This window comes from Carassius carassius, chromosome 8 (genome assembly GCF_963082965.1).
Source record: "Carassius carassius chromosome 8, fCarCar2.1, whole genome shotgun sequence".
NCBI lineage: Eukaryota > Metazoa > Chordata > Actinopteri > Cypriniformes > Cyprinidae > Carassius > Carassius carassius.
Genome location: NC_081762.1, coordinates 13,712,536 through 13,725,099, shown reverse-complemented (window position 1 = coordinate 13,725,099; position 12,564 = coordinate 13,712,536). Strand labels below are relative to the sequence as shown.

The 12,564-nt window shown below is 44.1% G+C and overlaps 1 protein-coding gene across 1 annotated transcript in view; it reads right to left on the bottom strand.

The window, feature by feature from the left end:
• csmd3b (CUB and Sushi multiple domains 3b) overlaps window positions 1–12,564 on the bottom strand; it is a 423,699-nt gene that overhangs the window by 62,921 nt on the left and 348,214 nt on the right. Inside the window, exons 40-44 of the mRNA XM_059556241.1 lie at window positions 6,536–6,652; window positions 6,231–6,440; window positions 5,952–6,140; window positions 4,128–4,305; window positions 1,371–1,516 (exon numbers count right to left, since the gene is read on the bottom strand). Of these exons, the coding sequence (XP_059412224.1) occupies window positions 1,371–1,516; window positions 4,128–4,305; window positions 5,952–6,140; window positions 6,231–6,440; window positions 6,536–6,652 (840 nt within the window). The remainder of the gene's footprint in view (window positions 1–1,370; window positions 1,517–4,127; window positions 4,306–5,951; window positions 6,141–6,230; window positions 6,441–6,535; window positions 6,653–12,564) is intronic.

Here is a 12,564-nt window from a genome sequence, read left to right as displayed (position 1 = left end):
CAAAAGAGGCAGCCCAGAATGATTATGGTGGACGCTCTGATCAGCAGCCATGTGGCTGAAGACACTATACTTCCCTACAAGAGGTTATTCAAGTGGGTGTGAAAAAAGAGGGAAAAAACCAACAGAGGGTTGTGATTTAACCAACCCCCCCCCCCCCCCCCCCCCCAACACACATTGAATTTATTCAATTACAAACCTTCTTTGTTGTTGTCTGGAGTTTTTCTTTGATGAATCACGGACCGGGGAGGTGGAAATTTATAGTGTGTGAGTGTGCTTACTTCTGAGAGCCATTAGAATGAGACTTCAGAATTAAGTTGTTAAAATGGGCTATTTGGCGCTTCTCTAACTCAGAGATGCCTCTTTGATGTCCTTGGTGTCTGGACGGAATATTGAGTAAAGCCTCACTAATAAACCTGAGTGAATTTGAAGGGCATGATCTCTGGATTTGAGAGCCCATTCTGAGCTCATAATCATATTCCATAGATTCCTGTCTAAGCTGCTTTGGCTAGATTGGCTTTAAAACACTAGAGGATGCGACATCAGAGAGCAGATTGGCAGACTCGACAGAGCCCTAATATGATTAGATAACATACTAAATACTAGATGAATATTTGAGTTTAATGGATGGTAATTTTGACTAATTTATATCAAAGCAGTTGGTGGAAATAAAGTTTGTCTTTCAGGCTCGGTGTCCCATTTGCTCAGAATCAAACGGAATCAAAGCTAAACTCATTATGATGGACCGGGGTATTCCCAGGGCAAATCTGAGTAAATATAGACGATCAACTTTCTCTTTGTTATGTATGCGCATCACAGACTAAAATATCTGTAGATGGAAAATGTATCTGCAGTTCAATCCATGAAAGACAGGTGAAGAAACAATTTGCTCTGGAGCATAAAGCAGCGTGAATATTCTTCAAAATCTTTGTCTTTGTGTTCCACAGCTTAAAGAAAGTTATACATTTTTAACATAAGCGTGAGTAAATGAAATCCTTTTAATTTTTAGGACTATCTATTTAAAAAAGGATTTAGAGAAACAAAATGGAAAATATACAAACTAGACTAATCAGTGAGCATTATAGACAACCTTGAGACGGTTGGTGTGACGCACATTCTGAAATGGTCATTTTCTTTCAATGCATCTCAGGTGACAGCTGACATGGGCCAAGGATCAATATGAAAGCATGTAATAAACTATAAATACTAGTCAGCAGCCTGACTCAAGTCAATATGATCAGTGCATATGTAAGCCACTTTAAATGCCTGGTAGGGACTGAAATTACACAGTGATGACATATTTATTGAATCAAACTAGTTATAAACAAACTGGTAAAACATGTCTATGCATGCAACCTGAAGTGGCATCTCACCATGGTAGCTAAGCACAAAGAAGCCACTTCCACTAAAGTCACTGTGGAACTTGATGAGGATCTGATTGGATGTGCTGTAGACAGACTCCAGGGCTGTGTTACCACTGAATTGACCGATCTGGGGTGAACTCTGGTCAGGACCATCCCTGCAAAAAACAGAAATGAAGCGAGATTTACAAGCCTACATCCAGAATGACTGATCTCGTGACTTAGACCTAACTCAACTTATGTAATGGGCTTGGAAACAAAGTTGTTTCAGCACAAATCCCACCTGCAATCTACTATAAATATACAATCTACAATACAATATACTATAAATGAAGTTATTGTTGGTGGTAAAGAGAATTTGTTAAAAGTTTTTCTGTTGATCGTGGCAGCATGCAGTAATTCATTAAATGATGAATAAAAAAATGGAAAAAACTTTATAAGTGGGAATACCATCAAATATACTTTCTGCATTTAAAGCAGGGTCTTAAAAACACATATAGTAAGTGCAAATTCATTTTTTTTTGTGGTCCAAAACACCCAGTAAGGATTTGCGGTTACACATAGAGTAAATAAATTAAACATTTTATGACTCATCTCCACTGCGCTTTATCACTTAAAATTGCTTTATGAATCTTAAGTCACTAAAACATGACTTTAACCTAGTGGTCCAGCAAAAATAATGACTCTGCAATTAAACAGAGTAAATAAACTACGTGCTTCATAGTTTAAGACTGATTTCTGCTGCAGTACATCGCTGAACGCTGCTTTTATGAGCCATATTGTCTTAAATGGGGCTTTAAGCAGAGACAGCAATATTTTCCCTATTATTGACTGCAAGAAAGAGCGAGAAGCGCATCTCCAAAACAGCCAGTTATTTCTCTGTGTCTTGTAGTTTATTAAGCTAACTTCGTGCCATATCTGCTGCTGTCTTTACATTAGGCCAGCCCAGCAGAAATGCATAAAGTCTTTGTTTCTTACATGAACGATAGAGCTGGACTAATGAACCAGAAGACACTGCTTTATCTAGGTCACCTATGATGCATGAGATGGTCACTAGTAGCAGCACACTGAGGAACCAACAGAGCACCCAGAGAGAGTAATACAGAAGCTTGTATGCAAGTTTGTTCGCTAATTTTAGTAGAGCACGTTGTCAAGCACTTTTTGGGACAGACTGAAGCACTGCAACATGAAACATAAATGCAATCTTAATTGCAGATTGTACAGAGCAAAAAAGTAAGAAAATGCAATAATAATGTAACCTCTATCTGTGGTAAAAATGCATTATTTAACACAACGGTGAGTGTAGGTTATGCAGAATCTATTAATAAATAAAAGTACCCTCTGGAATTTTTCTTAAACAAGAGGGACCTCTGATGTGAAAAGTGAACAGCTGACATTAATTACTGAATTTATCCTGGGTTTCTTTCAATGAATTATTCTATCTCCCCCGCAACTGGGTGTCACAACGATGTGAAAGACAATTAGTCAAAAGTCTCTGGTCTTCCGAACATCCAATTGGCCTTAACTAACTCTGTAAGGACACAAAATCAGGCTAAAGCCTGTTGTTATCTGTGACTTTGTCTCTCAAAATCATATATCTACTAATAGATATATGCCAATACTTTTAAAAGTTGCATGCCGTGTTCAGAAAAATCGCTTACATTCGGAAGCCTGGAAGAATTTAAAGTATAAAATCTGTATTGTTGTTTAATTATTCCTCATATTAAGCCTGCCAAACCTCAAGAGATGTTTCTTCTTGTTTGAAGACACACTCCCTTTGGAGTCTAAAACACCAAAACAAATGGGTTAATTTCCATGAGGAGGCCAAAACCAATAGCTACAGAAAGCAAATAAAATGAAGTATACCCAATTAGCAAAAAGTCTTTTCTTAAAGGTTAAAGAGACAAAGCTCAGAAGGGAAATTATGCACAACTGTCACGAAAAGCTGCAGAAAGTCATTCATGCCCACAAAGCAAACATATGCAAACTTTTGAACATGATAATTAAGGTAAATTGAAGGTGAAGTGTACTTTTTTCTTAATATAATAAGATAATAAGAAATAAAACAGAATAAAACAGAAAATAGAAAAAAATCAGTATGCTTATATGAAAATTCTTTTTTTGAGTAATTATAATATGAACACATACTAATGATAAATAGAACTAAAACATTTTTTTTTATCTACACTGAAATATTAAATCTGTATCTAAACAAAGATTTAAATAGTTAGCTAATGTGCAGTTTGGTGGCACCTCTAGAATCATCCAAGACCAGACAAAGTCAAACAAAACAAGTGTGAAGTTTCCATTTTCGTAACAAGATACCACATTAGGGACCCCAGAAGCGAAACAGAATTGAATCCTGAAAATTGTCTCCTGACTTGAGGAACTGTGCAAAGGCAATTTCTATAACTACTTTTCAAATGGAGAGATACTGAGATGCCTAACCAAGCAAATGAGATGGCAGGTAGTCCTAAAAGTGTTCTGTGGAGATTTAAAGGATGATTTCCTTCCACAGACATGAAAAAGTGTGCTTAGAGGCTTTTCGGAGGAACTGTCTTGCACAAACGAGTGAGTGTGTTACATTGAAGGACGTTTGGAGTGTGGTCACAAATGGCTCTCAGTTCTTGTGGCTCTTTCATCTGTATATGCAGTCCCATCTCTCTTACTTCTTCAGCACTATTATAATTTATCACACACTGATGAGCTTTAACTGATTCCTAATAAGGTCATCATGACATATGTCAAATATTCCCTATGAGAGTTTACCACACAGTGATGTAGTCATAGATGGGTTCAGTGCTGAGGACGGTGAAGTTGATGTAGATGCCGTTTCCAGGGGGCACCCGGACACTCCACACACAGTCCTGGAAGTTGGGGTATTCATTTGGGTGACCCGGTGAGAAGATGGTGCCGTTCATGGAAGTGATGTTTCCACCACACAGTGCTTTTGGGGAGACAGAAAATAAGTTATTTTAAGGTACACATGGCTGGTCTTATATCAATGAGGGAGACATGTTTAGATTACATGACCTAATGAATGTCTCCACACTTTATATTGGTAAACCCCAGAATAAATTAATATCAGGTGAAAAATACTATGAAAACTGCACTTAAAGGAGCATTGCGTAGGTTCTGAAATTTCTAACCGTTACTGACACCAGTGGCCGTTAGAGGAACTGCAGCCAGTCTCATGCTCGTTCTCAGTGCGCACGCTCTTTTTTTAACTTACGAGGAGTGTCCGTGGTTGTCTGAATTGTGCTGGAGGCTGGTCGCTTCTTTCCATTCGCAGAGTCCATTTGAAAACACTATTGCTGCTGCTTATAATGGCTGGCGTCCCATACGGTTGTAAGCCAAAGTAGACTAGAACGCGCATGACGTCACATTTTGTGAATTTTCGCGCCAATTCGGGCCCGCCTCTACACACACAATTGAGCCTACAGGCTGATAGAGGCAACCGTGGTGGACAGTCGAGGTGTCATTCTTTTTTTTACATCATGGTTGGCTCATGTACAAATTGTACATTGACATGTACAAATGAAAACTCTATCTTAAAGATTTTTTTAAGTAAAAACCTCCACATAGCTCCTTTAATAAATCAGTATCAGTAAAAGAAACCTTATTTTTATAACATGATTCTGCATCCACACTACAACTGTGTGATATACAGTATACTGAATATTCATGAAATAGTTGCATTGTTTTTCTGCCAAAATAAAATAAAGTAACACCATGAATATTACGATGATTTTTATATACATTTCATTTGGTTAAGAAATTTACTTTATGATTCTTCCTTACTTTGATATCACTGATGTAAAAATCAGTAGCAAAAACAACATTAGTGTTGTTCAATTCATTTCCGTGTTCCAATGAATCACATTGTCCATTTCAATGAATCAAATAAAATCAATGATTCATATCATCCCTGAAAAATATATATGGAAGTCTCTGTTTGAAAAAATGTTTCTGTAAAATATATCTAGGCAAATATTGCTGTTAGTTACATCTTCATTCAAAACATGCCTAGATTCTTTATTTTATAAACATTTGGGAATCTACTTGGAAACAATGGCTTTATTTTGAATTTAAAAATTCTTTGTCACACTTTGAAAACATTTCAGAACAAATCAGCCAGTTCCAATCTCAGCCAACAGATGTCAGTACAGAGTCCAAGGCTGCTTCATATCGACTAGCAGAAGCTGGCGAAACAAGAACAAAATGACCTAGTGCATCTTTAAAGGTTTTATCTCCTAAAGTTCATCTCATAGCTGTGATCGCTCTGTTTGACATCACCTCACTGTGCTCTGGGAAATAATGTGGATCAGTGAGCCATTGAGAATTTGTTCTCACCATAGAGATGCGTGGCGCTGTTTAACATCACGCATTATCTAGTAATATTGTTGAGATAAGGCAATAAATCTCACTCGTGAGCTTGCGTATAATCTCATCAGTGTAAGCAACTGATGACACTTTCATAATAGCTTACAGTGAGCAGTTGCATGCATGAAGCACTAAGGTCATTCAATTTCAATAGTGAATAAATCTGGTGCATAAAGAATTTTAATATTGAGGGCAAGAGTAAAAATCCACCTTCACAGCGTGGTATAGGGTTGTTCCAGTTTCTGCTGATTCCATGGAGGCATGTTAAAGAGGTCTCGCCAATGAGAGAGTAACCAGGTAAGCACTCGAAAGACACCGTCATGCCCACGCTAAAGTCACTGCCTATTACGATACCATTCCTGAAAGGTCGGGGGTCAGGACAGCTCTGCAGCTGATAGGCTGAAGAAAAACAAACAATTGAGGAGGATGAATGCAAATAACTCAATAATAAGACAATTAATGGATCGTGGGAAATGTTCAAAGTCTTACCTTGGTATGTAATATGAAATCCAGGTTTATTCTGGGAATAGTCGCTGTGAAAGAAGAAGCTGGTTTCATGGGTGGTGCTGAAGAGTGACTCGGGAACTTGCGGCCCACTGAACCTGTCAATCACTGTACCAGTCTCACTAGGCCCGCTTCGGATCTCCAGGTAGTCGTGGATTGCCTCGGTGGAGAAGTTCAGGAATTGCACGTGGATTCCTTAACATGTTGACCACAGTAAGTGACACTGATAAAGGCCTTGAGTCACTAAATTCTGTAGTTCACTCCTACACAGTTTAATGACATTCACATACCGAAGCCAATGGGAAGGGTGACCGTCCAAGTGCAATCCAGACCACTTGGGTAGTTGCCAGGAAAACCAGGGCTCAGAATTACTCTACTAACCTCTGTCATGGCTCCACCACACTGAGCTGTGAATATACAGATAAAGATTTACTTGTTATACAGCCAAAAGTGTTGCAATTCATGCACTCCTTCTCTACTGCATCACTGAATGAATACAGCACAAAAAAGTCACGAGTCAAAACCCTGATTATTTTTCCCCTATAAGGAACAAATGTACTTTTTTTATGAAAATCTTTTATTTTTATTTCTACAAATGTCACACTGATGTACCTTCAAACAATCTTTTAATCTGAGCATTTGGTCATTGCATAATGCATTTACATAATGAATTCTCAAAACAAGTTCAATTTGTAAAAATTAATTCGCTTAATGCATAAATTTCATGTTTGTTATTTAATAAATGAGAATGCATTAATCTAAGCTAATTTTTATTTTTTATAAATATGCTATTGATCAACAATAATTCATGCTGGCTAATAATATGTAGTAGTATTAACTTAAATGGCATTAATGCATTAAATTGCCAGATTTATACTGCTTTTATGACACTTTCTATCTTGAGGAGCAGAAAAGCACTTAAACAGAAATAAACATACTGGAATAAAATAAATTCTGATCTGCAGTCTATTTGCTTTCATTATTTGCCCATAATGTGTTTTGTGACATAATTCACAAAATTCCAAATATTCTGCACATATTTTATTGTCCATTTATGGAGAATGTTTTCCTTGGAGTCATGAAACAGAATATAGATACAGGAAATAGAAATGCAACTAAGGTCATGTGACTCACTTTTAATTGTGACAAGATCAACGTGAAGAACAAGTAGTCGTATAGCCCTAGCAGTGATGGATTATAACTGTGCGTAAGTATATATATGTATATCAAAGTGCTGAGAGCTCCTGTAAACCAGAAAAAAAAAATCCTTGTGCATGTGATCTCACTTGGCCAATAAAGCTTGTTTGACTCTGAGAAGATGGGCGTCAGACTGCTAAATGACTGTAGCAGATCAAAAGCAGTGTAAAATCTGCAGTTGGCAAGAGAAATCCCATTTACATATATTTTACAAGTCCCTTGCGTTTAGTCCTTAACATTTCACTTACTCTTAGATTAAACTGTTGCTTAAAAAAAAAAGAGTCAAAATAGAGGAGCAGAAAAGCACTTAAACAGAAATAAACATACTGGAATAAAATAAATTCTGATCTGCAGTCTATTTGCTTGGCACAAAAACAAAAGCTATTGTCTCTTACAGAGGCATGAGGAACATGATAAAAAGCACCAACACTTCTGAGGTTTAAAGTCGTGATTGCAACAGTTTTATGTAGATCAAAGATAATAGTCATGGATGTGAGGTCTAGTTCTCTTACGAGAGCTCTCTCGTACTGCGTCTTAGCTAAGACGCTACGGGAAAAGTCTCTTTTCACTAAATACTGAAGCAAAAAATTATCCTTAATTTTGAATTTTTGTAAAGCGCATTTGCAGCAGCACACAGCCATAGGCGAGACGGCTCGCTCGCTCATTGGCTGCTCTGCGGCAACTGCAAAGCCTATCGAGCGCAGGCTGATGCAACATCAGACCAATAAGGGCGCTTCGCGCCCTTCATGCCACTTCCCGCCGAAACGGGTGTGGCCCAACCCTATAAAAGGAGCTCGAAAAGGCTGACTCACCTGATTTTTCATCTCTTCAGCGAAGCTCACGCATCGCTGGATCACAAGGAAGCAAGCGCCGTGCCACTTCTGAAGCTGCTGGCCTTCGCCGCCTTTCACTGCCGTTCCTGCTGCGCGTTCCGGCGCACATATCCTTTCAATTCTGTTATATCCAACTGTTCTTTATGCGTTTGTGTGTGTTCGCCCTGCGACACACACTCATAAAAGAGCTTGCGTCTTTTTTAAGATGCCTTCCTGCGGCTCGTCAGAGCCCCACTCAGCTAGGGAGACCGGTACGTCATCTGTGTCTCCTGCCTGGGGGAAAATCATGCAGCACTCGCGCTAGCTGACGGCGGATGCCCTCACTGCGAGCTGTTGCCATGGTGACTCTGAGGACTCGCTTGGCCTTTTTCTCTGAGCCTGCATTCTCCGCTGCGCTGAGGCGCCGTAAAAGCGCCGCTTCCAGCGGATTCCGGAACCGTCTTCAGCTCAACCGAGCTCGCCGGTTCGCCCTGCTTCACCGGCCTCCCCTGCATCGCTTCCCGAGGGACAGCGCCCGCTGTTTGCCGCCGCGTCATCCGAGGAAGTCGATCTCAGGGCCGCGTCGGGTGAAGAGGACACGTGCTTTCTGCTAGCTTCGGGCAGTGAGGGCTGGGCGAGCTCCGAGGATCTCGCGCCTTCTGCTCAGAAGCCCAGCAAACGAGCTGACATCGAGAAGGAGCCAAGGTGAGTGCTCACGCTGGCCGCGACGAGTCTCGGCCTCAAGTGGTCTGCACCAGCGCCCCCCCTCTCGTTCCCGGCTGGATGGTAGTTTCCTTTCGGATGAGCGTACTTCTCAAAGCCCGCCTCATTTCTTCCTGAGCTTCACGAAGAGGTGGCAAAGGCTTGGAACGCTCCATATTCAGTGCGAACTCGTTCGTCTGTCTCACTAGCATTCTCCACACTGGATGATGCTAAAAACAGGAACTACCAGTCACTTCCGCCGGTGGAACAGGCGATAGCGACGCATCTTTGTCCGCCTTCTGCTGGACGGCGGACGAAAGCGGTTTTGCCATCTAAAGCCTGCCGCATGACGTCACCTCTGCTCGCGCGAATCTTTTCTGCTGCTGAGCAGGCTGCGTCTGCGCTACACACGATGGCTGCAGATATTCCAGGGTGATCTCCTCTGTAAACTGGACGAGATGGGACCTGAGGCTATCTGTCTCGCGGATTTTAGGAGTGCTTCGCTACTAAATCCGCTGCACAAGCCATGGGACGAGTTATGGCTTCCACTATGGTGGCTGAGAGGCTTCTAGGGCTGAAGCTCTCAGACATGGCAAGCGCTCCGGTTCTGCACGCCTCCTGCTGCTTCAACGAAGCGCCGGTGTACGAGTTCCACTGTGGCCGAGCTCCGCTGTGGCCGAGCTCTCACCCAAACGCGCCGCTGTTTCAGTTCCAGGAATTGTGACTGTCTCAGCGTTTTCTGCAACGCGCAAGCCTGCACAGTTGCCCGCTTGCCTGCCCACAAAAGCCGTTATCACAACAGCTTCAGCAACGCAGCTCGAGACCCCGTTCTCGCTCTACCGGCTGTCGCTCCGCGCCGCGGGGACCACGGCAGAGGATTACGGTGAGGCCGGAAGCCCCGAAGCCATCCTGGGAAAGCGCCGGTGTACGAGTAGCCGCGGCCGATCTCTCACCTAAGCGCGCCGCTGTTTCAGTTCCAGGGATTGTGACTGTTTCAGCGTCTTTTGCAATGCGCAAGCCTGTACGGTTGCCCGCTTGCCTGCAAAAAAAAAAAAAAAAAAACCCAGATATTTCCCGAAAAAGGTGTAATTTCTGGTGTCCCGGCCACGGCCGATGGTGCTATAAATGTAGTGACGATGCCCACTGCTCAGTGCCCATCTCCACATATAAGCACAGCCCTTCACACAGGGCTCACGCCCATAAAAGCGACTCAAGTCGATCGCGCGCACTGCATAGTAAACGTGCCCACTCCTCAGTGCCCACAAACACTATGTCACACGCGTCATGTGGTTTCTGTAAAAACGAAACCCGTGCACGTTCGTTCTGCCCAGGCAGACAGCGAGTCTAAAGCAGTAAATGTGCATGCTTACAGCCCACAATTACTCACAGACAGCACGAGTCCCACGGGACCCGCTCAGCCCTCCCTCACTCGGTTAAGCACCGTGGGGGGGGGCGAGGACGAGCGATCTGCCCGCTGCGATCTGCGCGCTCCCCGCCTCAAATGTCACAGGCTTAACGCCCATGTTAGAGCACATCGAAGCGCTGCTGTTGCCCAGCCAACAGAGCGCGCTTCGCATCCAACCCCTAGCCATTCATGCAGACGCATGGTCAGTGCTTCCAGAGGTTTTGGATTGGGTGCTAGACATTATAAAGGGAGGCTACTCGCTACAGTTTTTTCGACGCCCTCAGCGCTTTTTAGCATGCGTCGAAACTACGGTCAAAACAGAAGTAGCACACCTACTTCGAGCCGAAATATTAAAACTGTTGAGCAAAGGGGCTGTGGAGCCTGTATCTCAAGCTCAAAGCGAGGTTGGGGGGGCTGTACAGCAGATACTTTCTAGTGCCCAAGAAAGGCGGGGGTCCCAGACCCATACTGGATCTAAGACAGCTGAGCAAAGCATTGGCGAAACGCAGTGTCAAAATGCTTACAACCAGGAAACTCCTTGCGCATATTCGCAGAGGAGACTGGTTCATGTCAATAGATCTGAAGGACGCGTATTTTCAAATACAGATAGCGTCACGTCACAGGCGATACTTGAGATTCGCCTTCGAGGGCCAGGCATACCAGTTTACAGTCCTGCCGTTCGGCTGGTCCGTGGCTCCTCGTACGTTTACGAGGTGCGTGGACGCAGCGCTCGCTCCTCTCAGACTCAGAGGCATGCGAGTGCTGAACTATTTGGACGACTGGCTGATTCTGGCTTAATCAAGAGCGGAGCTCGTGGAACACGGGGCCATTTTACTCGATCACCTCGAGAAACTCGGTCTCAGTGTTAACTGGACGAAGAGTTCACTGAACCCCAGTCAGACGAGACTGTTTTTGGGTATAGCTCTGGACTCACGTTCAATGACGGCGCGGCTGTCACCACAGCGCGCGTTGGGCATTCAGCGCACAGCGAATTCTCTCTGCAGCGGCGCGACCGTTTTGGCCAGAGAATTTCAGAAGATGCTGGGTCTCATGGCCTCAGCATCTCCAGTTCTTCGGTTGGGCCTGCTCCGCATGCGCCCCTGCAGTTCTGGCTGAGAGTGCGGGTATCTGGTCGGCTGCGTCTCAGGGTCAATCAGAGCTGCGTTACAGCCCTGAAACCCTGGACGGCGAACGACTGGTACCAATCAGGTGTCCTACATAAATCGCCAGGGCGGTCTCGGGTCCCGAAACCTGCACAGGCTGGCGGAACGCCTCCTGGTTTGGGCTCAGCGCAACTTGCGCTCGCTGAGGGCAGTTCATGTGCCTGGGCTACAGAATCTGGGTCCAGACAGGCTGTCCAGAGACAACATTCCCACGGGCGAATGGTCTCTACACCCGCAAACTGTCCGGCTGTTGTGGGAGAGATTTGGCAGGGTGGAGGTGGACCTCTTCGCGTCCCACAAAATCGCTCACTGCCCCGCGTTCTTTTCCAAGAACGAAAGCGCGCTGTCACGGAGATGGCCGTACTGCCCGCTTTATGTTTTCCCTCCCGTCTCCTTCCTTCCGCAGGTTATAGAACGGGTGAGAGAAACAAGATGTTCAATACTGCTTGTAGCACCTTTTTGGAAGAACCAACCATGGTTCCCAGATTTGATGCAGTTAGCAGACATCGCCCCGTGGCCAGTGCCGTTGAGGAGGGACCTCCTCTCGCAGGCCAGGGGCTCGATTTGGCACCCTCAACCGGAGTTGTGGTCCCTCCATGTGTGGGCGCTCAACGGTTACCTGCTGATCTCTCAGTGGGAGTGCTAAATACCGTCACTCAGGCTAGAGCTCCGTCGACACGACGGCTGTATGCCTCGAAGTGGTCGGTGTTCTCCAGCTGGTGCACAGCTCGGGGATGTTCACCCCTTAGTTGTGAGGTGACGGAGGTTCTCTCCTTCCTACAGGAGCTGTTGGATATGTGCCGAAGTCCCTCAACACGCCGTTTCGGGCTCAGGTTATTGCCCTTCCCCCCCTCCTGTCCTGGACTCTCTGTGAGTCCCTCGGGTGACTGTGCACTGTAAATCCTGGGCGTTGCTTCAGGTTTATTGGTGTGTGATCCCTGCGCGCACGGCGTTTTACATGGGGTTCCCCTGGCGTCTTAGCTAAGACGCAGTACGAGAGAGCTCTCGTAAGAGAACGTACTCGGTTACTAACGTAACCT